The sequence below is a fragment of the Netta rufina genome (genome assembly GCF_964035555.1).
Source record: "Netta rufina genome assembly, chromosome: 1".
NCBI lineage: Eukaryota > Metazoa > Chordata > Aves > Anseriformes > Anatidae > Netta > Netta rufina.
Window position 1 is genome coordinate 96,403,730 of NC_140123.1, and position 26,269 is coordinate 96,429,998.

A 26,269-nucleotide genomic window follows, 5' to 3' on the forward strand; every position below is an offset into this window, starting at 1 on the left:
GCTCTGGAAGGCATTTGGTCATATTCATGCAGCAATACCACCATCACCACCACCTGCCAAAGCAAAATGCCTCTATGCAAACCCGAGCTGACTGATGCCCAAGTCTATGAGGCCTGTCTACACTGCACCCCTTCTTCCATGCACCCCAAAGCCACCCCATGTCAAAGGTTGGTTTGGGTAGATCTTCAGCTGTATGGTATGTCCTTTGTGGCTCTTTACAGTGTATCATAAATGTCACGAGGAAACAAAAAGCTATTTAATGCACAGACTTCTTCAGGATCTCAAGAGATTGCAAAAATGGGAACAGGTGGGGGGCACCCAGCCAGTTGTCACCCAAGAGCAAAGCCGCAAGCGCACAGCAATAACCAACAAGTACCAAAACACAGCTCCAACAACCTCTTTGTGAAGGGAAGTTGTTATACATCACCAGCAGGAGTAAAAACTATAGTACAGTTTCTAGCAGTTGTAAAGAACTCACTCAACCAGCAAGTAAAAAAAAAAAAAAAAAAAAAAAAAAAAAACAGGCAATATACTGATGGCAAAGTATCCTTTGCTCTACTGGAGACCAAATGAAGATGAGCTCGTCAGCTATGAAGCTACAAGAAGCATTGCTGAGAAAGACCAGAAAATTGGTAAAAGCATGAAATAAAGCTTTTGTAATGCTGATGTCTCCTAAAAACCAAGGAGCCATCCACTCAATCCTAAAGGAAAGGACAACTCTGTGGCTGGAATTAGAGCCACCTAAAAAGATCGCAGCACTGCTCCATGTCCCACCTAGTGAGCTGGCCAGAGGGAGCTCGAGAGACGAAGTCAGAAGGATAGAAATAAACAGAACTGGCTAAAAAAGAAGCTTTCTCAAGCCACCAGGGCTCTCCTCCTAAAAGAGTCTTTCTTCAGAGGTAGAACAGGAAACAGACACCGAAGGCCTAGTTTTAGGGTCAGTTAGGACTATACTCAAGTCCTTCTGAACTAACTCATTCTGTTAATACAAAGCATTTAAAAACCAGTGGGCACACCTCTTCAAAATACAAACAAAAAGGAATCCAGCAGTCTTCAAATTCCCTTCAGTGCAGTAGTAGTAGCATAAAACTGCGTCTTTTTGGTTATTAAACAGTTAAAGTTCTTCTGCGACTATTCATTGAGGCGGAAATTAAAGACTGCAAAAACTATGTTTAAAAACTGCAATTAAAAGCAGTAAAACTGGAAAACACGTCCATATCGTTACTGAATACGTAATTAAATACTAAAAACTTATTAGCGAAAATGATAAAAACACATACGTTTGTGAACTTGCCAAGATCAACAAGAAAGAAAGATGATGAACTTTACAACGAGGAACAAGGGGAAGCTGGAGAGTCATTCAACTCTCGCACCCTCTCTTAGTACACAACAAGAGGCAGCAGACAGATGAAAAACCAATCAGCAGGTTGAGAATGGACAGCAAAGAACAAAATAGCGCTAATATTAGCAAAAAACGTACCGGGCATGCAAGCCAGCTCATGACAGGTTAGTTCTTTATCTGCTTAGGGATCAAACTTGAAGTCCCGGTGCAAGATGCAAAGCTGCAATTACCGTAAAAGCATAAACAACACGGAGCAGAAGCAGCGAGTAGAGCACAACCGTGGAAGGACACGTAGTATTAAAAAAAAAAATCAAAGTGGTAGATCAAGTGAACAGAAAGCGTGCTAGCCCTGCTGCACCCATCCTAAAAATGACCCGCGTGCGACTTCTGAGCATAATAGGCAGGGTCTCTGGAAAGCAAGCAACAAGAACCAGGACTCCAGACACCTCATTCGAAGTTCAGAGCCAGGCAGGGGTGAGGAGGGAACTATCTAGGGGAAGTTGGACACAGAGCAGCACTAGGTAGGAACTGATTTCTCTAACTATGATGGTGTAATTTTCCAGACATAGAATAAGGAACAAATGACAGAACCGAGGATGATATTTTCACCAAAAATTTACTAGTCAAGAAGGCATGATACTATTCTAGAAATGGATTTGGAAAACAGTGAAGTTATAGATGGCAAGTCTCTGAAGATAAGTTTGGGGGAGTGCCCAACATTATCCCTGTCTGAATTAAATGCAGCACTGCATCCCCCCAGAAACAGCTCTCTAATTGCATTTTAATGAAGGGTAAGCCAAGGCATTATCAACTTCACCTGATGCAAATGTGAAGCCCAGGGACCTGGATGCAAAGGAAGCAACTTTTAAAGTCAAAGTGCTGCTAACCTCTCTTCTGTCCCCAAATCCACCTTTATTCTTCAAAGAACCTAAATTCCACAATATTTTTAACCCAATGTTTAACATCAAAGCAAGTTATTAAAGCTACAAAACTGAACTAAAACACAATGAATACAAGTTCCAAATAAAGACCAAGTTTCAGTGAATTTAACACTTTAGTCTCACCACTGAAGATAGCTTATAATTATTTAGTTTTTAGAAATTATAAGAGTTGACGCTTTCTAAAAGAACTCTAGAAGGTGTCTTCCAAGTCTGAACTGAACATCTTGGCCAACTATAACCAAATCCCCAGTGATGCAGGGCCATTTCAGTGGTTTATTATTAGAAACATTGAACTTAATAATTGGATACTACTGGAGAGCCATCTTTGTTACAACACCACCTAGAAACTTACCCTCTTCTTCTCAATCACAATAAATTGCAACACAGACTTCAATCTAACGCTCCTGATCAGCTAAAGTCTACTTACCAGAAACTACAAGTAAGCCTTGTACTCCATATCTAAAAGTCATGAAGAACATTTCATCAGGTTTATTTTAAATATTCATTAAGCTTAAATAGGCTCAAATGGTAAAAAGAAAAAAAAAAAAAAAAAAAGGAAAAAAGCATGTTGGGAGTTATTCCCAAAAGCCTTTTCTCTGTGGTGTTTGAAATATGCATGTACACACGTTCACCTACAATTCCTATTGTTTCCATATTTGTCAGGTTTAAGATGAAAAAGCAAATGCATTCTAATGAACGGAACAAAAAGCTAACAGTAAGAACAGAAAATGGGGGAAGTGAGAAGAACTGAAGTCTTCTGCCATTTTGTGATACAGAAGCTGAAACCACAGTCAAGAAGCTTCTTCTACCATCCCAGTACCTCTCATTGGTAAACCTCCACCTGAGGACATTAGGAGTGGGTAAGTGGTTGCACAGTTTGCCCATTTGGGTAATCAAGTCTCGTTCCCAGAGCTATCAGCTGCCAAATAAATAATAACAATAATAAAACAAAACTGAAACTTCTTCTGACTTCACAAACTTTCCTTTTGATTCCTCAAGCTTTTGGTTTGGAATTGCCCAACCTCCACCTTCAAAAAGCCTTGAGATGAGCAACATAAAGCCAAACTAAGCTGCCCAGCCTAATCTAATAAAGATCTGCATCAAGTCATCCTTAGACAAGTATGAAATTCAGTTCACAACAGTATTTTTAGACATCATCAGGATTTTAAACACCACAGAGAGAAGAGTTTTGCTCTTTCCTCCTCCCCATCTTCCAATATCACAGCTGACCTAAAGCTTACTGCTTTCTTGAGAAAGCTGGTTATGGCTTCTCTGCATAAGAGGTCCTTTGGTGCAATTTTACTTGCTACGATGTTTAATAAGACGTAATTCCTACAAAAACAGGCTGCTGCTAACACAACTGGCTATTCATACTACCCAGCAGACTTAAATCGAGACTTACATACTTCCTAAGAATGTCATCTATGTTATCAAATTTCTCAAGACAAGACTAATTTCAAGTCAGAATTTTAATTCTGGGTTAAGATATCTATTCTGAGAAAAGCACTTTCTTCCAGTATCTCTTCTCTCATCCTTGTTTCCATCTCCTTACTTTCTATTGTATTTCTTTTGTGTGTATGTGTCCATATCTCACTCCCCTAGTATTTTCTCTCATTTTCTTCTTTACACACATTTAACTACAGCTTGGAAGACTTACAGAAACTGACAGAAGGGGTCCAAAAGTGATGGCTGCTATTCCAAGGTAAGCCAAAACCATTTTTCCCGCTTACCATCAGTGTTTGAAAGGAAAAGGCTGCCTGAACACGCACAGCTGAGCAATTCCTTCAGCTGCCCATCACCTCGAATCCTCAGCTTCTGTGCAAGTCAGGGGAGGGAGGTGAATCAAACCACTGTCACGTGGCTGCTGTGACTTTGCTGGCCTGGACACTTCAGGGACAAAGTCAGAGGGATCATGAACAAGAACGGCTTCGCTGTGTTGCAAACAGCATGCAACATCACAAGCATTTACAACGCAAGTTGCCTTCCTGTCCAGCACCGGATAGGTGACACTGAGCCTGGTACTTTTCCCCACGGGTACCAGCTCGCTGTCTGACACGGCACACGCACAGGCAGCTCAAAACCCGCAGGGATTCTTTCAGTGTAATTGCACCGGACACTTCCAGCACGCTAGGTATTTTTCAAGTCAGCTTTCACACTTCTGTAATTCGGGGAAACGTGCGCAGCAGCAAAGGAGGCTGGCACTGCACACCTTACAGAAGGGAAACGCCAGTTTGGTAGAGTCACAGCTGCAAAGGCCACAGACTGTTAATTTCAACATTTCCTGGTCAAAAGCTTCCAGCCTTAGAGCTCCAGCAAGAGCCAAGCCCTTGAATAATTACATGCAACCGTCCAAAGCATCCACTGCAGCCATCAAGTCTTGGGATATATTCACGTGAAGCCCCAAACACTCTAGAGTGAGGGTGTACCATTAGCACCAGACTAAAGCCCTTAAATGAAAGAAATGTTAAAGACTAGACTTAAAGACTAGAACAGGAGGTCTGATTCCTACTATTTAGTTGTTATACACATCAATGTCATCCTTAGTGCTATATAACAAGTGTCAGGACTAAGAAAAACACTGAATAAGTAATAAACTTTACAAATGTGTGGGACCACGGCCATAGGTTTAAAATCCTCCTGCTTATGCAGAAAATTAACTGTCCTCGACTCTGACCCAGAATAGCACGTAGGGTGGAAATCACACTGTTTCGACCAGTTGGCGTGCAGAAGTGAAACTGAAACTTGGTAATTTCTTGGTGAAATTCTCCTATGCACAACACGTATATTTAAATACACACATACATATACAGAGATATTCAAAGCTAATTTACAAAAACAGTTTCATGGCTTAGGTAAGTATTAAAAATAATTGACTAGCTCAGGGGTTATAAGCATGACAGCCATGAAATCAAAGCATCACCTTATCCCTATCAGTCTACATACTCCTCAAAAAAGACATCAGAAAAAACAAATTGCAAATTACACCCTGATTAAACGCACTTAGTAGGCAGACAGGGGGAAAAAAGCACCGAATTCAAACTTTCTGCCTCGCTGACTTTCCTGGCACAACGCACACACAGCACAAACTAGGGCAACCACATCCAAGGAGGGAGAATTCACTTTAGCGCCAGTAGGCAAAGAGTACTCATTACCACCATCTCCTTCAGTTTTTCCAGTGCACCCTCAAAATAAATGCTGCTGCAGCATTTGCAAAATGTGCCCACAACTTGCCTAGGCCAGGACTCCACACCCAAAGAAATATTAAGGTCTCAAGCGTCCACAAATTGGGGGTTGAGAGAGTGATTGCTAATTAACGCAAGTAGAACCAGCTGGTGACAAAGGCTTCTTGAACCTCCTTTAAAATCAATGAAATGGAAAGATGCTCACTGAATAATCACCTAGTAAGCTAATTAGATAACCAATTAATTAACAGCTAACTAATAAAAACACAAGGGTTCCACTCCCTCACAGAAATCACAAATCCACACTAAGTCTGCAGGCAAGAAGCTCTGCTTATTTTTCATTCCGAGCCCACGCCTTCCTCTTATTCCTTTAACAAACAACAACCAAGCTTCCACTTTTCTTTTAAAAGACGGCAGCAAAAGAGAATATCAAGAATAATTTTGATGGATGCATCACTTATTGCACAGCTGAAAATCTGTGTTTGGTGTCCTTAATTTTTCCCAGTTCTGGAAGATCTTGGACACCACTCAACAGGTGTTTAATCACCAGGCCTGCCCCCCTTCTTGCTGAACTTTCTTCCCTGGGCAATGAAATCATGATTCACACCACACTTTCCATGGCTATTAGCTCAAATACGTCATTATGAAGGACTGGGAGAGAAGTGGAAGACCCCATTTGGTCTCCTCTTCCAGAACTGAGCCAATTTTTAAATCTTTTTCAAGTCCAAATCATGAGCAGGTATCCCTCCTAGCCCCAAGATGTAAGCACTGACTCTTGCAAGCTGTAACTGCTTCCTCTGAGGCAGTAAACAGCATCACACTCATCATTCTCAGAGCATGACCACCAGCACAGGCTGATGGAGGGCTCAGGCACCAGGATTGATTCAAGATCAGTGTCAGAAGTAAAACAGAAGAAAGCCACCAAGGCTGGTGTTGTCCCAAAGGGATAGTGGCAGCACAACTGCAGGTATTTAAGTACACTCCAGTACCAAGAATAAAGGTGCCTGTCCCATTCCAGAACTGCTTAATGCAGCAACAGCTGGCCTATAAGAGAAAAAAAAAAAATGTGGTTTTACAGTGTCCAGGAAGACTGAGTTTAGGGCTCACCCATAATTTGTTTTGCATGTAAGCTGCTGTTCTGCAAGGTGCATCAGGTGGCTAGCCTTCCCCTGCTAGCATCCTGACCTCCTGGTTGCAGAAAGAGCAGATCATCACAGCACCCACACATCTCACCCACAGCATGAGTTGGCCTTAAATTTTGCAGCCAAGTTCTGAGACCATATTTTGCATCCTTAAGTTCTTGCTGAAGTTTTAAAGGACTTGGGTTTTGCTATGGTTGTTCTCAATTTGTTTTACTCCTCCAACCAAATGCCCAAGCCCTGCTTCAAGAGGCTTGCCCTTCTGCAAGGGGGGAGGTATTCTCACGTAGATGTGAGGCTTATCACAGGCAAGAATCCGTGAGACACAATTATGTACAGGTTCTGCAAAATAGCTTCACAAGTATCTATTCTGGTTTTTCCTCTATTTTTATTGAAACTTTGTACAGAAGTTTTAAACATTTCCATACAATACTTTTAGACAGGACAAAATGCCATGGTAAAGGAATGTAAACTGCAAGAAACACAGTCTGAAGTATCCAAATACTCTCTAACAAGAGTTTTAGTTTGAAGACTAATGCAGTAGGCAAAATAATATGCATACAGTATACAAAGAACAGTATACACAGGGCCAGCAATGCTAACTATGAAAATTTGCATCAGATTTACTTCAAAGATTTATAGCAATATGATAATTCTATACACTAGACCAAAATTAATTTATCATACATCGTTTCTATGACAAAAAGCTTGTCATTATGGACAGTAGCAACTTACAAGTATAATTAAGCTGTATTAATCTCATTAACACTTCTAAAACTATATTCCTACTACAATAATTTTTTCAGTATATTGTCTTATAAGATCTTAATAGACCTTTAAATAACACTTTACCAAAAGAGAGACCTGGATCCATTATAGCGATCTTATCTACATGCCCATTTGGCTTATTTCAAAACAAAACAGAACCAAAAAAAAAAAAAAAGAAAAAAAAACAAGGGACAAGGAAAAAAGGCAGGTTTCAAATGCTATATGATATCATTTGGTTTTGGTCTGAAATGTATCTTAGTAGAATAGTTTAAAAAAAAGGCAGTTCATTAACTGGTATTTTATATAAAATCTGCAGAAAAATACAACAGCAACAAAAAATACTTCACAGATATTTAAAAAAAACATCAGAGATACAAGGTAAAGCAGCATCACTTTGACACTGTGCTTCAAAAATAAGATGAATGAAGAGACTGCTCTAGTGATATTAGAAAATTTGCTTTCTTCTTGAAGAAGACTACTAACATTTTGCACAGCAACTATTTTTATAACCACCTCATTTAAAAACGTGTATTCATAGACACAGAGAATTGTCATATCATTACCATTTTTGCTCAAAGTGTCTGACTTTACACAGTGAAACTGATAATGCTAAGTGTCACCAGATGTCACTATACCATGAATTCAATATTAGAACAGAAGTGAAGCAAATGCCTTTGAACCAACACCATAAAAGAAATCATAGAAAGTGTTTTGTAAACAAAACAAACCACTTTGCAAAACAAGAGAGTTCAGAGATCTCACAGTGAAATCAGAAATCTAATTATATATGTTTACATTCTAGGACTACTCTTTACCTTAGGCCAATTAAAGCACATTAAACCATTTAATTATATACAAACATTTTCTTAAAAAAAAATTTAAAACATTGCACACAAGTTTGCTTTTTAACATCACGTAACAAGGTTAGTTTTATTTTCAAAAACAATTACATTTAAGGGCACAGAACATACAGAATACCAAATTAACAGATGAGTATTTTTGCTTTGCTATACATGCTAAATCCAAAGATTTCCTCAAAAGAGTTGGAGCTTATCAACTCCAACTTCTTCCACGTATCCTGTTCTCTGAAAGGGAGCATCTCCCAACGCCTCCTTTATCTCAGGATTTAAAAAAATATATATATAAAAAAAATAAAGCTGTATGTTTTAAAGTTGTAAGCATCTTCTGCTTTAAGTGTTCATGCAGAGATCCTTTGACGGCTCTGCCCACTTCACTGTAACCTTGCGGGAAATCCTTTCCACTACTCAGTTACAGTACTTTCATGACTTGCATCAGAAGTCTCATGCTGGCCCTTCTGGGGTAAGGGTGAAAAGGGAAACACAGATTTGGAGAAGTAAAAAAATACAAAAGGGTATACTGAAGGCCATTTTAATTTCTTACAAAACTCTCACCATTTCCTTTCAGGTATTAGCAAAAGCTAACAGGAAAAACAAAAACAAAACAGTTAAAAAAAAACCTTTGGCAGAGAATAGCTTCAAATCATTCATTTAAAAAAAATTAAATAAGAATAGTCTCCCAGAACATACTATTAAGTGCTCAAGAAGCCTTCTTTTTTTTTTTGACTTTTTTTTTAATTTAAATAAAAGGCTTTAACAAATTTCTGGGAGAAGATTAAAATATCTTAACAGAAAAATAAGTTAAGGGGAATAACAATAAAAAAGGTGTCATTCCAAAACAACTTTTTCAAGACTGTCATTCTAAGTTCAAGGCAATAAATAAACCCCTCGCTGCAGAGACAGAAGCCAAGTGTCCTCCTGGCTCTACCCCTGCACAGCTAGCCAGTCCCACCTCGGAGGAGGCCAGTCATTAAAATTTATGGAACCGATTGTCCATTGTGGGAGACACTCTGTGGTTTTACCAGACTGGAAAGTTGGTGCTTGAACCAAAACATATTAACCGGGGTTCTAGGTAGGTCATGACCAGAAAATTAGCAAAGGCATGTTTACGCTATAAAAAACCCTCAAGCAGCTTCTTACGCTGTAGTCCGTAACTCAAGGTGAGGTACTTGCTCACCAACAGTTTGCTTGAAGCCTTATTTTTTTATTATTATTTTTTATTTATTTTTTTTGAATAAAGGGTTTTCATTAGGTGGTTGCATGCAGCAAATAATATTAGCAAGTTTTATGACCTCTAAGACATACAAGCAGAACACAATTGAAGAGGCCGACGTTAGGCAGAGAGTAGCATAGAAACGTTTTCAACTAAGAGAAAAAAACACTGGAGAAACAATTTGCTTAAAAGCTTCTTCACAATAACAGTCTGAAAGGTGGGGGGATGCAAAGTAATACTTCTTAAAGATTCTGACTGCCTGCCAATTATCACTGTGATTAATTCAGCAACTTGTTAGTTTAGCAAAAGATGGAATATATTAACTGGAATGCAGAGTGTCTCAGATTCAACAGTCAAATGTTGCACTGCACATTTGGGGAGGATTGTGACTCCATATGATGGTCAAAGAATCAATTTCATCATGGATCTGATTGTAGTTATACTGCCCAGGATACATGCATCTTATGCATTAACTATTTAAACACAGCTCTGTTTAAAGAGCAAATGGCCTGGGGGAAGAAATGAGGAAAAACAACCAAGGAAAAGACGTGAGAAGCAAACCACTATTCAGGTGGCAATAAAAGCCATGCCTTCAGCTTCATAACCACGTAAGGCACCCTGGAAAAATAAGCAAGGATGAAGCAACAGGGTCCCTGAGCTAACCTGGCTTCACAGGTTAGGTGGCAATGTATTTGTTAGTACTAGAGCCAAGAGGACTGGTCTGAAAAACCCAAGTACCAGCCACTGATGGAAAAATACACCGAGTTGTTAAGGGACAGTGCCTGGCACCTGAGTCTCTTTCCTTGTGTAAAACCTGACATTCTAGATCCTAGGCTTTTCAAGGAGATATTGCTGATCTGAGGCTTATCCTTACCCTCCAAATTTATCTTTCACTCCACTGTGATCAATAAAGCTTCATCCTAGGCTACTTTATCCTGAACAGAAGCAATTAATTATGTTTTGTATCTTACTTTACATATAATATCACCCTTCCCAGTTCCCCCCGCTTATGAATTAAGATTCCATTAACATACCTCACATACTAGGGCTTCACCTAGTCCTATTAAAAAAGATTTTATTTTTTTTTCCTGAATGAAGGCAGCCACACAAACAAAGAAAACGTGTCTTGTTGCACTGGTATTAACGTTAAGACTCAGGTACGGTAACTCTCCTCCATATATTCCAAGACAGCTCTGACACTTATTACTGTATTTCCAGTTATTCTACTTTCCAGTGGCAACAACTAAAAGTGGACAAAAGTTAGACATCACATCCTCCAATTAAAGGCTCAGAACTAATAGGATTCAACTGATTTCAAAACAAAACAAAAAAATCCCCCACACAACTAGACATCGATCAGTTTATCTGAAAATATGCATTATATACATCATACTACTATAAGCTCTTTAGACAGCCTGCAGCTTCTGGGACCACTCTAATGGAAAGCAAACTTTCTCTAGCAGTCAATGGCAAGATTAACTCAAATTTCATCTCTACAGAACTTCTTGAGTTTACATTAAGAAATTAGACTGTGCCAAGGAGACGTTTCTGGACCCTTGAATCTACACCGTTACACAGTCAGCATGGTCCCTTGGGCTGTCTTTGGCCTGGCCAGTTACTGCTCTCCCATACAATTCCCCAGACAAGCTCAGGAGCAAAGACAGCTGCAGAAATTAATTTTGGAGGCAGTTCTGTGGGGTAAGGCAGCTCGAAGGTGTACGGCCACTCTATGTCAGCAGGCCTCAGTGCCCGACACCCAGCCCTGACTTCGTCCAGCCTGTGACTATGCACGTAACCAGGCCGTGGCCTGGCTAAGCGATGGCCACCAAGCCGAGCACTGCTGGTTTCCAGTAAGGGCAAAAGCACCCAGGCTGGGGACAGGTCCTCCTGTTTTACTGAGGGGGCAGTGGCCAAAACCCCCCCTCTGCTGCCTTTTGGTCTGCTGGAGCCCATGGACCCGCCAGCACATGTACCCCACAGAACTGGAGGGTTTCGTCACCGTCCTCTGGGAGGAGAGACCCTGACTGCCTCAACACCTACTAACCACCTGTGACTGCCCAGGAAAAGGTTCAGGTTTTGGGGTTGTGTTTTTTTTTTTTTTTTTTTTTTTTTTTTTTGAGGAGTCCTCAAATGCCAGCACAGATGACTACTGCAGTCACTCCTCATCTCCTGACAAAGAATGCCTCAGGACTCATTCCTTAAAAAAGGTCTGGGAGCAAAAGGAGAAGTAGGGTAAGGCATTAGGTAAAAGGACTCTAGAAACTAAGGACCACTTCCACCCCTTTCCCCAGCCCCCTCCTCCCTTCCCACTTCTTTTTGTCCCCTTACAGATCCAGCAGTGGTAGGGCTGCGGCATATTCCCTTTTAGACATACGTCACAGAGGAAGATGGTTATTTTTTGGTGTGTTTACCAAACTGAAGACATGCAAGCTTCCCGTTTCTCTTTCTCCCATGTGGTAGAACCTACGTGGAGGCTTCTCTCTACAAAGAGGCTAACCCTAATTATGTCAATGACAACACAAGGCTAAAGGTTTGGGACAGACAAGGTTGAGTATATAATCTTTCAGCATACTACAAGTGTCCAATAAAGAGAATTCCTTCCCTCCTCCCCCCATTGAGGGTTTGTAATCTCCAGGGTGTTTTTGTTTTCAGATATACCAATTTTTCAGTAATGAAATTAACAGTGAATTTAAAAGAAAAGACATTTCCTTGCAGGGAAAAATGACAGAAAGCTATTGACAGGTATCACATTTTAAATACTACAAGATGAGAAAAAATATCATCCTGTTGTTGCCATAAGAAAACTGAGAAACTGAAACACCTAGAAGCAGTGAGCGAAATTCATATGTATTAAGTTGGCCAAGGTAACACAGTTACGTTACAAAGAACAACTATACAATAATGTGTATCACAGCCTTACATTGAAAATCTTTCAACACAGCTTTAATCGTTTCAGATTTTACACGTAGGTAAACGATTACTTGTTGTTATCTTCACCTTCATGTTGACTGAACTCTAGAGCTGCCTGACTTCAAACACAGCCACCTGCCTGCCTTTGGTATATTTATACACGTATTTGTGGAAAAAGAAAAGGTTAATACTGCAAATGGGGAAAAGAAAAGAGAAGAAAAAAGACAAAGGGGAAAAGGGAAAGACACCACACAACACATTCTGCCTTCAGCAGAGATAGGACAACATGTCTCAAATGGTCTCTAAATAGGCTAAAGTTGAGTTGATTTTACAATTATAGCGTAAACAATGCCTGGGTTGCGGTTATGTTATTTGGAAAAAAAATAAAAAAATCTCCAGAGACCTGTATCAACTTCTGTATGTTTAGCCATACCCTTAAAAGTTCACTATTCACTCACAAAGAGAAATAGACAAACATGAATATTCCAAGCGAACAGACACAGACCAGTCCAGTATTTAGTAATAGCTTAACTTTTGGAGTCTCTTCCAGCATTTGTAAACAAACAGTCTCTTCCTCAATCTCCCGAACAGCTCTCTTGTTCATGTTTTTACTTTTAAAGCCACAGAACCAATCTATGAATTTCAAATGTCTCTCTCTATCATCAGTTTCTTCCTCGCGCTTTTTCTCACCCATCAAAGCTGCTTGTCCGTTCGAATAGCAATCAACTGGTGTCTCGACTTCAGAGTGACTTACAGAAATCACCGGGTTGCTGTCATCTCTGCAAGTGACCAGAAGATTGATATCCTCAGGCTTAATATTTTTAATGTTTTCTTCAGATTTGCCGTTTGGAATGATATGATTAGCGTTTTCATTGCACCTCAAGATGTTCTTTTCTTGCACTTTGTACAGCTCCCCCTTTGCAGTATGCTCTTTCACATTCCTGTTTCTCACGGCCCAGAAAGTGGTTGTCCGAACCTGTTCCTTCGTAGGCGGAGGCGTAAGCAGGCTTACTATAAAGGTCACAATCCCAGTGATCCAGAACAGGGCTGTAGCGACATACATGTAATGGATGTTTTTGATAAAGCTTGGCCTAGTATCCGGCTGGTTACACTCCGGAGCGCGATAGATGAACGCCAGTACCAACCGTATGGCTCCGAGGACAAACCCAGCCATTCCACCATAGAACGCCCCCTGTTCATTGCAACGCTTCCAAAATATACCCATAAGAAACAGAGCAGCCACCGGTGGGGTCAGATAGTCTGCTACCTCTTGAATATAAAGGTACATCTGACCGCCTTGCATTTCTACAATTATCGGGACCCAGGCAATGCTTATAACTACCATGAACGCCACAAAGACTCTTCCTACAATCATCAGTTCTCTAGACGTCGCGCTCTTCCGAATGAGTTTGTAGACGTCAAGCGTGAATATGGTGCTGGCACTGTTGAATATAGAGTCCAAGTCACTCATCAGTGCAGCAATCATCACAGCCATCATCAGTCCCCGCAGGCCAACTGGCACAAGTTTCATCACCAACCGTGGGTAGGCAATGTTAGAGCATCCAGCTCTGCTCCCGCAGACTTGAAAGCAGTGTTCTGGATTAATGCAGGCGATATCATCTGCAAACAGTATTCGTGAAATCATCCCTGGGACAACTATAATAAACATCGGCAGCAGCTTTAAGAAGCCTGCCATCAGGGTGGATCCTTTGGCATGAGCAATGTTTTTTGCAGCTAAAACTCTCTGAACTATGACTTGGTCAGCACACCAGTACCAGACAGAAGCTGGGGTCTGTCCCAACAGAAATCCAGGCCAGGGAATATCTTCGTCTGTTGGCTCACGCAACATTTTAAGAGCGTCAGGCTTTGGGTCCACATTGCAGGAATCGGTAGTGGAAATGTTGTAGGTTAACAAGATAGACGTGATATTTGGTGATGCTAACATGTACCTTCTTTTAACTTCTTCAAACCCACCAACCTCCAGAATACTTATGATCATAAGTGTGAGGGCACCGATAATCATAAGCAGAGCTTGAAGGGTGTCTGTGTAGATGACAGCCACAAGACCTCCAGTCACAGTCAACAGCGCAGTCATTCCAATAAGGAGGATTACTGACAAATAGAGGTTCCAACCTAGCGATTCTTGGATAAAAAGTGCCCCTGAATACAAGTCAACTGAAAGTTTGGTGAAGATATAAAGAATGAGAGACAACGCTGCAAAATAGATTTGAATTCTATGCCCTCCAAAACGCTTGGACAAGTATTCAGGCATGGTGTACACTCCTGACCGGATGTAGACGGGGACGAAGACCCATCCTAAAAGCTGCAAAAGCATTAAGGCGTTGAATTCCCATGCACCTACTGCAAATCCACTCGCCGCTCCAGATCCTGCGAGCCCAATGAAATGTTCACTTCCAATATTGCTCACAAACAAAGATGCACCGATAGCTACCCAGGTCATAGAACGCCCTGCCAAGAAGTAGCCACTTACGGTGCTTCGATTGTATTTCCACATGGCAAAAAAACCTATGCACATTACAAGCACGAAGTACAGAGCCACAATGGCAATGTCTGCTGTTTCCAAAGAAGCCCTCATTTTTGTAAACAAAATGACTTCGCACAGCTGACGTCCACTTCTCGCCCCCCAGCAAACGTCTCTTAAGCAACACGTGAACCAGTTAACATATATCAACACTGCGGATCAAATTCTTTGTCCCTTGGTTTGCTGTCCTGATGCTGGTGGTTGTGGTACATTTACTTTCTCCGCTTCTCAAATGGAAATTTGGAACTTAGCACGCACTTTTAATCCACATTCCACAAGAGCATCAGCCTTAACTCAGTTGATGTAGGAGAAATTCTTAGTTGCAGCTAAGTTTAGTGAGGCCTACTGTACCAACCCTGCAAGGCAGCAAAGACAAAAGACAAAGATTGAATTAGAGAAGAATTTCATGAAGTAATGAGAAAAAATTTGAAGTCTAGCAAAACAATCACTGAACACCACAGATTTTCCCCCTTATATTTCCTGCTGCATTTATGCAATCCATAACACACATACATTAAATACTTGTAAAACTAAGACGTAATTCCTTTAATAAGTCAACTTTAACAAGTACCTTAAGAGGCGCGGCAATTCCGGACTATTAAGTGACCCAAATTCCCCAGAACAAGGCAAGAAACACAAATGCATTTTTATTATTTCATTACTTTACAGTCTCTCAAGTCTATTTCTCAAGCCACTAAAAAGGCCTTCCCCTTGCAGACAATCTTAGGAAAAAGAGAAAACACAAAGGAACTTTACCCTGGCTAGTCATTTCCTGCATTTCTCTAGCACTTCACCCCACAAATCCTGATAGATCCTGATGTAACATGCATGCACTGGAGACACCAGCTGGCTGCTAGAACTAGGAAAGTGAGGACATAACGCTGCCAAAAAACAACATACATTTAAGATCCCCTGGAGAATCGAGGTTATTCTGCAGGATTTAAGCAAGTTTGCACCTGTCTGGGGTACAGATTATCACAACAGGGTTACATTTTATTCTGAAAGCTCTTCACACATACCACACACACACACAGGGTGAAGAAAGTCCCATTCAGCCAGATGACAAAAGCAAAACTATGCCTGACATCCAACTTTAGGGTATTTCTGTCTTCCACATGCCTTTTTATACCTGCACCCATGTGGTTTTGGGATCCTCTGGGAGCACTCTAGGCACCAGGAGGAAGAACCAGGTGGATTTTGGCAGTTTCCAGTTGCTAGGATGTCAGGAAGTGCTGTTCCCAGCACCACCCCTTTGCACCCAAGCATGAAGAGGATCCCATTAACCTCAGGGGCAGAAAGTCTGGAAGCCAAGCATACCCTGTTGTTCTATTCCTGAGCCCCCCAGTCATACCCCATTCCACCAAAGCATGTCAGTGAACACGGGAACTTATTTAAACAACAAGGATTGCAGCACTCAAAGTGGAGGGAAGGGGATAATAAAAAGGTTTGCAGGCAGATAACCAAGACAGTGGGAAAGGATGAGGGGATTAAAGAGCTGCATTAGGATTCTTGTCTCTCCCATGGAGAAAGGATGCTCCTATCTCCTATTTCTACGTTGGAAAATATTCACCTATGCCCATCCAAAACCATTTAATGGGTTTACAAAGGGCTCAACATGAGGTTTTTCTGGTCCCATTATCTAATAGGCACAGCCTTGGTATTCAAGCTTATTCAGAACAGGGTCTGACCCCATTCCTCTTTCCCGCACATTAACAAAGGTAGGTACACAGATCACCAACTGCTGTTCTGACCATAATGTCTATCAGCCTTCTAAGTCCTACAAGCATCACTTTTAGGTACTCCCCCTTCCATCTCATTTGCAGAATCACTGAAGCTCACGTTTCCCCTTGAATTCATCTCTGATTAATACAAGCACCTAGATAACATACCAGTATATGGGCGGTTTCCTGTTCAGCACCCCTGTAGCACATTCACTTTGTTAAAAATTTAAAAGTAAATAAAAACATTACACGTTCTCAAATAGACCGTAATAAGCTGTAGTTAAGGTTGAAAAACATGCGTGCACACACCCTCTGCCTTACTTCATGATGGCAGTGGAGGTGCTGACATAGGAATGCGCACTTCTCATTAAGGCAGATGCATTTTTAAAAAAGCTTACAGCAAACCACAGCTTCAGCCTTAAGGAGAAATTCACAATCATGTTACTTGTATGAGCTGGCTGTTTTTCAACAGTAGCTCGGAATCAGAACGAGATAATAAGGGTTCCCCACCACCACCACAAACCCACATGAGAATACAGATATTCATTCTGCGGGAGCTATAGCCAATAATGAGAGACTATGGAGACATGGCACAAAATGGACTGATTACAGTAGTGTGCTAAATTTATCGTGCTCATAAGCCTCAAGCCACAGATGTATTTTAAATTCTTCCATAGAAGAATTCGTATTTATCCCCACCCACAACTGCAGCAGAAGTTAAGTGGTCTACTCCACGGTTTAGTTTAACCCAACATAAAATTCTAGACACTGCGGATGGTGTGGTGCCATCAGATGCAAGTGTTGCACGCTATTCTTGCTCTTAAGCACTTCCAGGTAACACTTCAATAGTGTTGCTTCTTTTGCTACATTTCCCTAAGTTTTCAAGTGCAACCACATTCTAACATTTATGCCAACAATGCAAGCATTTTAAGGGAAGTGGAAGAAGAGGTAACTGACACATGGTGGAAAAGAAGAAAAACTACTACACAGAGAGTCCGAATAATGGGCAAGATAAAGAAATTGTAAGTAGTTACACTCTCCCTCTTCTACCGTCCTGCTCTTTTGCTGAAAAAATGTTGGACTTGAACTTTAGTTCACTTTCCAACATTTTCCCTGTAGGTTAATCAATGACCTTACAGAACTATGCTATACTGTGACATATATAAATCATGACAATATTCAATGAAACTACATCTACCTGACAGAAGAGGTACCCAGCTCACGGTATGGCTACTTACAGGCACATTCAATCCCTCTGCAAAATGTGTAAGTAGAAGATGCAGCTGCCCTTGAATAAGTTGTGACATTTCTCAATTAGGATACTTGCCAACTACTATGGGCTAGTCCTAACCAAAATAAACAATACGTGAAGTTTCTTGATTATTTTCCACTGGAAGGTACAGCCAAATCATGCATTTTAAACAAGCAGTCTACAGAGGCTTTGTACCATCACCTTTGTAATCAACATCTGAAATCTGCAGGGTTCAGCTTGCTCTAGGAGGAAGGTGGAAAGTTTTCAGTAGCCGCTACAAATTTGCTGCACTGTCACTAAATTACTGCACTAAAGTAGCCTCTTGTACCAGTTTCTTATTAGACCTAATTCTAAAATAACCCTGGAACTTTTTTTCATTACGAAAAATGAGACTCGTCCCTCTGAACTTTCAGCAAGTTATGACCTCAAGTCTTGAGAAGGACTTTTGAGACGCCCCATGCGAGTTTAATCTCCAGTTATTAGAGCAGCATACATTGTGGCACTGACAGAAAAAAAAAAAAAAAAAAAGACAGAAAGACAGCATTGCTGCCAAGGACTGTGAATTTTTTCCCTAGAGCTGTTTTCTGGCTGGATCGTATCAAAGACGCAAAACAATGTTTTTCCCTCTTGTGTGAAGATAGAAGGCTACAACTCTGGTGAAACAATGCTCATGTCTCTCCAACAGGCAGCCCATGCTATAAGAGAAGAAAAGTCTCAATTCCCTCAAGAGATACTAGATAATGCGAAGCAGATTGAGGGTGGGATTTTTAGGAGAAATTCATATGATTGCTTTAAAGGAAAACTTTCTCCACAGTGCTTTTCTAATAAGATGGGCCTTTAAATACACCAGAATCAAACTGCTCTAGCCCTGAAGCAACCATTTGGTTCATGCTTAGTCTATTTCTCTTCTTTGCAGATGGGAAGTTTCCCAGTTTATTTCCCTTTCCTCTTGCAGCTAAAGAGATGGTCTCAATGACCAAAGCTGTAAGGGTTAACCTGAGGGTACAGACTGCCATGTATCACACGGAGTAGCCTCCACTCTCACTTGTTAGCAAATGAAGCATATACTTAACTTTGTTTATAGGCTACAGAGCAGTTTTGAGGGTCCTTTTTCAGAAATAGCATTTCTTCATTCTCACTTTTTCAACCAGGGGTATGGTAACTCATTCTAGCAGCATTTCACCCATTGCACAACTCACCTGCATAAGCAGAACGTACCCAGACTGCCAGGCTCAACACCTGATCTCTCCACGATTTCACACCTTGAGCAGGCCTGTACAACATTCAACCCCTCGAGCGTGTTGTCTGTCCTTTTCAAACTGCAGGCTACCTGCTACAGAACCGCAGGTAAGTTCCTACCTGTTCAATGCTCCATAGTAAACACAAGGTTGTCTGAGGCAGCCTATCTCTCAGGAAAAAGAAAAAAAAAAAAAAAAAACTATATTCCATGTATTACATTTTATTACAGCACTCTAGAATACAAAAAAAAAAAAAAAAAGAAGAACAAAATGTTCTTCATCAAAAATTGATATGTATCAGCTTATTCGTAACATAGCCTTCTTAATGTATGACCTTGAGAAAGCAGGGGCTGCTCAACACAACCCTAAACGTCCAGGAACTGAGTTTCAGGACTTGCCCTCAAAAATGACTGGGTCAGATGGGACAGGCGAGATCGCACCCAAGACAGACATAGGTACATCACAGGAAGAAGGCAAACCTCAGAGGCAGCAGTGGACCTGTAGCATCTAATAAACCAGTTAACACCTGCAACATCATTTCCAGCAGCTCAGCATGCTGCAGTGGAGGAGTACAGCCTTACAGTTAATCAGGACAGCTGCCTGGCTCAGCCTGTCTGCCACATAGTTCCAGTTCGGGGCTGCAGAGCCTACGTTAACACTTCTGCCACCTTGGAGAACACAGGTGCCTCTGTAGCACCTGTGTAAATTGCTGCCACCATAAAAGCCTGATTTAAGGTGCAAAGTTCAAGTCAAGTCGGCCACTCAAAGGAGTTACTACAAACATGTAACACGCTTTTATGGCTGGGGTCTCAGGAATCATTCCAATGCTGTTCTTCATCATTCTGCAGCAGCATCAGAAGCAGCAGCTTGCTCCATAATACATTCTTTTCTAAAGGACTGCTGAAGGAAACGCGAGAGAAATAAGTAACTCACAGCATGCAGTTCAGCAGAAGAAACAGAGAAATGCATCTTCACAGAGGTGTGCTACACTTGCCCATGAGGAAGGAAATGCTACTGTGGTCTCTTACAGAAGTCATAACTAGAGTATCGTGAGGCCAGCTGAAGCTGAAGGCCAGTATGACTGACAGCATTAGCACAGTAGATCAAGGTTTTTTTTATTATTATTATTATTTAAAAATATAATATAAATAAATATATATTATATATATGCATGTATATAATATTTATCTCCCAACCTCCTGTCCTCAAAGCATATAACTCTTTCGTTCCCCCACTAAGTCACAAATTAAGGGGGAAAAAAAATGAGCAGAAGAGGATGCAGCTTTACTGTAGTGCTTACGCAGCACTTCCCAGCACAGCAGAAGCTCCAAGGCTACTAAAGAATGACAAAGCAAGAGGAAGATGGTTTATTTTCTGGAACCTACATCACTAGCAGTGCCTCAGCAAGCCACTTCATGCCACTGCCTGTGGCTTTCACATTCGGATGGCTTCTTTCCTCATAAATCCCCAGCACTGTGCCAGGAGTAACAGATTATTTGTTTGTACCGTTCTCCTCAGAACTCCACACAGTTAAGGGGAGGAAGGCAAGGACAGAAGAAGGGAAGCAGAAATTTCCTTTTTATTAAAACAGAGGGCTACCAGAGAGAAAGACCATCTGCTCCATGCCTATCTAGGCATACCGTAATCTGCTAACTCGGGTCTTAAGGAAGACTAGTCCATCAGCTTAAGTTAAACTGACTACTAGTTCAATGAAAACACATAGGTAGGGACTTCCTCTTCTGCTTATCGGAAGAAAGAGCTGGCTGATGTTTACACAGGTGACAGATATTATCAGTTCCTGAGGAGAGTAGAAATTACAGCTGCTCAGCACCGCTGAGGGACTGGACCACGCTTCTCTGGCACATGAGCAGAATCGTTCATGCCTTCACCAGAACTCCAGCAGATGGACACGAGGCTCAGATGCCCACAGCTGGGCTGTCACTATGAGCAGGCAGCTCCTTCCCTCAGCAAGAAAACCATGCTTTCCTTTGCAATTCCAGATAGACACGTGACCTTCTTCCTCCTACACAGGAACTGGAAGCAAAAGAGGAAGGAGGGTACAGAGAATGCACGTGGTCAACAGTAACTAGGTAAAGAGCACAACAGGGGACAGAGGGACAGCAAGCCATTCTTACTGGGGTGCGGAGGGGTGCCTCCTCCAGGAGACGGCAAAAGAGAGAAGGTTCTGGCATCAGGCAGAATTTGCCATGCCAGGTAAGTTTGTAAAGATGTCAGCTGATATACTATGTTGGCAGCTGTGGAGGAACACTGAGCCTGAAAACTCGAATTCCTTCTTGTGGTGGCCTATTCGACGTTCAGAGGCGCCAACATTTCCACTGGTGGGCACTACTTATCTGTGGATAAATCAGTTTAATGAAGTAGTTAGTGATTAAGATCAAAAACAAGAGAATGGATGCAAGTATTTGACTTCCATAGAGGACTTGGGACCACATAATCAGGGGAGTAGGACAGATGTTACCGTCCTGTAAGAAGCACACCATCAGACAGCAAATGCATCTCTCTACCACTGCTCAAGATGATCATTTTCTTTAGCTGCAAGGCACAAAGATGCAATCCAGTTGGTGGTTACTACCAGCACTCACCAATAACTAAAATAATTGACATAATTCGGATAGAAAAATGTGTTGGTTCACCCCATCTGAAGAGGATTTTGATTAGGAGAGTAGGAACTTCAGAACCTACTTGAAGAAAGAGAAAGGAGCACTGGAAGTGAGAGTCACCATGCAACTGGGCAGAAGAGGAAGCAATTCTTCCCAGAATTTCCCAGACTAAAGAGAAACACACAAAACACACCCTCATTAAGCTTATTCAGGACTTTGCCATATTCCTATCACATTTATGGTTGCCCACCATCTTTCCAACAACATGAAGCATCACAAGTTTAATTGATAGGTGAGACCGAAGTTTTTTGGGGCATATATAATCCTAGAGTTCAAGTTCGAGGCCTTCCACCACGCTTCTTAGTCTGCTGATGGTCTTGCCAGATTCCTGATCCTGCTAAGGCATTTCAAGACACCAAAATGAGGCATAAGTGAAATTATCTTGATTAAAGAACAACTAGTACTATTCTTTGTAATTACCTACAGTGAAAGTTACCCAATTTGTTTTAAAAGAGTGTCAACACAAGAGCTTTATTGAACACATTCCCCCCCTCCATCCATGCTCTGCATGTACCTCTGCTTTTACTTATTATTCCTTAAACATTTGTGTAACTGAAGTACAAAGACTACAAAAACAGGACAAAGCAGGACAAAATGATTTTAAAAAGACAAGAAATAGCAGAACAGCAGTTCTTGTGTAGTTCCTCCCATTCACATTTCCAGGGTTGATGACACTCTATGCCATCTGCTGCCCTGTGCTTGTTTCTGTTCCCTCTCCACACCAGGAGCCTACATTTCTGTAGTCTCTCATTTCCAGCGCCAGTATTTGAGCTGGTGTTCCCACGGCACAGGTCCTTAGCTTGCAAAAAACCTTGCTCTGCTTTCTGAATTTACATTTCTCTTCTTTTTTTTTCTGTCCCACTTCTACACAACTAGGTATATTTCACCTGTCTGTCCTCCCCATCGCTGAATCCCCCTTTCACCTCTTTCTTGCCTCTTCTGCAGGATGCACACCAGAGCCAGCCCTGCTGGTCCAGCAGGTAGGCAGCTTGGAAGGGAATAACCTGGCGGTTCTTTACGCTCTCAGTTAAACAGCACAGAGGCTGATACAAGCAGCACTATCAGACAACTGTTTGCACATAATCAACATTTACACTACCAGAGATTTGTCACGGAGGAGCTCTGAGCAGCTGTGGCACAAAAAAAATTGACAGCCTGCTCTGGTTGGAGTCTGACAAAAACAAGACAAGTGACTTGATCAATAGACAACAACCCCCAGAAGCAAGTTTCCGGTGGAAACCACCAGCATTACGGCTCTGGAACAAAGGACTTTGAGAAATGAGATCCTGAAAGAATTGGTAAGACAGCAAGAACTTTCATTGTTACAAACTACAGAGAAGAAAGCAAGTGTATAAATACATTCAGACTTGAGCTAATTTAGCAGGTAAGTCTAACTGACGTAATGGACATCTTTAAGAGTCACTCAAGGGTTTTTACAACAACAAAGAGCAATGGCATGATTTTATCACCACAACAGGTTCTCCTTCATTCATTTTACAAGCATCTCCCTGATCATATGCGCTGTGTGTACGTATATCCATATACACACACAGTGAGCAAACGAAGAGATGCAGAGCCAAAAGAGAACAGCACAGCTTGGACAGGTAGCAGGGGCAAAGAGGGGAGCTCTTATCTGCAGGTTTAAGCCGCCGTTTCTGCCTGCTGTCGAGCAGCTAGCCAAATCCCACCGAAGTCTGTCTGTCCCAGCACGGGCACAAGGTCCTGCCCAGCGTCCTGCCTCAACACTCAGGCTCGTGGCTTGAAAGCTTCAGGAACAAGAGGTGCAGAGTTAAACCTGGACATCCCAGTACACACATTCATCAGCTGAAGAAGGCTGTTTAAACCAAGAGGCTTTTGGCTATCTTATTCCTGCCATCAGCTTAGTACTCGCTTTGGACAACTTTGCCAAATTCATCTCGCTAACAACTATCTGCTATAAAAAGGTTTAAACTACGTCGTGGAAGAGAATAATCCTCTACCTCCCCCATATCCAAGCCAGGCACATATCCCACACTTGGCAGAAACTTAAAAGACAGGCTATTCTTGGGTCTTCAGAGAGAAAAACGGCAAACGTCAGCCAAGAGGGTATCATTCCCCCAACAGGTCAACTCCAGCAATTCTGACAGAAACGCTAAGGGCAGGAAACAAAAGGCTGACTACTACAGGACAGTCAACTGCAGACCCTGTGGCTTTCCAATCCTCTTTTGGTTCCAGCTATTTGGCCTTCTTTCCAGCACCTCCCCCAGTACACAAGACCTTCCCAACCAAGTGCAGGAAGGGGAGGAAGAGTGTGCAGGAAAAACTGCACTTGTAATTCAGCTGCAAGAACAGGTAGGCTCACCAAAGAGGCAAGAAAATAAAAACAGTACCTGCCTGCTTACTGCCCTCTGCGCGTCCCCCACCCCCCTCCTAGCAGAAATCAAAAGCCCAATTGCTGCTGCTGCCTACGCAGCAATTAAGTGTAATAGTCAAGATGTCAAGCAACACTACTGCCCATTACTTTGGCTTTCTCAAAATAGCTGAACGATCTCCAAGGCAGCTAGGGCATTTCTGAAATGAGGCAACCTGCTCAGAAGGCAACAAAGAGGTGCTGAATACCAGCCACGCCATGTGAACCTGCTAGCCAGACTGAGAGCCCAGGTTTACCATCGTGTTGCAGCGGGGCACGGAGGGTCCCCCATCCCAGGGCTTTGCTGAAACAAGGTGCTCAGACTATGGTACATACTGCGGATTCATCCTGTGCTGCGGGTGAAGACCATGCTGCTTGTAAAGTCTCAACACGCTTTCTCGCTCTCAGTGTTCTCACTCTTCTATAAGGGAAAGTCTTCAAGCTGCCCAGACACTTCAGCTGCAGTTGCAGCACTGTCTGGCTGAGGACAGGCGCCCAAACTCCATGAGCCACGCAGCAGTGAGAGCAGTGTGGGGGTCCCTGGTGGCCAGGGATCGGAGCAGGGCGCCTCGCATTGCCGCCTGGCTATCAGGCTGCTCAACAGCAGAGCACGAGGAAGCCATTTCCAGCTCTTCCTTCCCTTTCCCTTCCTTCCTTCCTTCCCCAGGCTCCCACGGGAGTTTCGGCAGGATCAGGAGGGCAGCAAGAGGAAGCCTGCCTGGAAAACAACCCGTTCCCCAAAGGGAGAGCTCCTGCAAATTTGCTAGCAGGTCACTGCCCCTTCCTGCTGGCGGTCCCGTCCTGCCAGAACCCCCCCGCTGAAAGCTGCTCTCCTGGGAGAAAGTTGGAAATAATTAGAAAATCATCTCTGGCTATGGAGAGTGAAGTTTGGAGCACGAACAGCTATGTCCTCACCTCGTATCTCTACCCTCCCCACAACTGCAGTCTTTGACTTCGGCTCTGGAAGGTTGGCAGTGTCCCTTTACACACGGCTGTGTGCTGCTGATAACCAGCAACAAGCCTGCCATCAACCTCTCCAAGCTCCTCATGCTATTTGTCACTGGCATGTTGAGTGTAAAGAGCCACAGACATAGGCAAAATTCATTATTTCCACCATAAGTTACACTTATTTCACTTCACTGGCCTCACATCCTTCTTTTTCCAAAAGCATCTCCTCCTTGTACTCAAACACACAGCAATACAATCCAAGCCTCCCCCTGCAGCTGCTTCTCTAAGACAGTGAAGCCACAAAGAAATGCTGTGGGGTTTTGCTCTGTTTAAGGTATTTGTTTTGGGGGGCACTTTTAGGGTTTTTTATTATTTAGGTTTTTCTTGGGAGTCAAACCAGGGTCCTTGCTGACTGAGAACTCTGTGCACAAACAATCTGCAAATAAGATTTTTACTACAAGTCAAATACCTGATCATACACTACCTACACAACAGGGCAGAGAATGGTTGATAAAGTCATCATATCTTTTGAGATAAGTACATGCAGGCAACCAGTTATAAAGTTTGAAAAGTCTCAGTTTTTCCCCTTGCCCCCCAGGCTTTTAGGTACTGCATTTTTTAAGGCAACAAAAGGAAAGCTGAAGAGACGGAGGAAATCTGCCAAGAAATGGACACAGGAGCATCAGGTGGGACTGTAGGGTCACAATGTCCTAGCAGAGGGCCCTGCAACCACACCGAGGCTAGCTGGATACGGAGGAGCCTTGCTGCTGCTCAACAAACTCCGCCAGTCCCGGCAGAAGCCACGTGCAAGAGAAGAATGACTTGAACCCACCTCAGACACAGGTAGTACTAGGGAGCAAGGGAGTTTAAAGCAACAAAAATGATCTGGGGGGGGGGGCAGTTTATTCTGCCTAGATCTACGAAAATGCCAAGGCAACTATTAAAAACAATTGTGGGCGGGGGAAACCCCGTAGAATCACGATGTTTGCCTCCGAAGAAAGAGCTGTGAAAGCCTACCAGACTGCAGCTCTGCGAAGGTTTGCGCTCAAGCTGCTAGGGAGCCCGCAGGAGTTAACAACAGTGCTAAAAGCGTAAGAAAGACAGGCTGCAGGGGCTTATTTTTTTTGCAGGGCAGGGGAGCTGTCA

General features: G+C 42.3%; 2 protein-coding genes across 2 annotated transcripts in view; both read right to left on the reverse strand.

Annotated features, from left to right (window-relative positions):
- Positions 1 to 26,269, reverse strand: part of MRPS6 (mitochondrial ribosomal protein S6) — a 46,866-nt gene that overhangs the window by 18,015 nt on the left and 2,582 nt on the right. The gene's annotated exons all lie outside the window — the stretch shown is intronic.
- Positions 12,493 to 14,948, reverse strand: SLC5A3 (solute carrier family 5 member 3; the record flags this gene model as incomplete). The annotated part of the gene is made up of 1 exon (XM_084305940.1): positions 12,493 to 14,948. One exon carries the CDS (start codon positions 14,946 to 14,948, stop codon positions 12,807 to 12,809), a length of 2,142 nt encoding a protein of 713 aa, XP_084162066.1. The 3' UTR covers positions 12,493 to 12,806.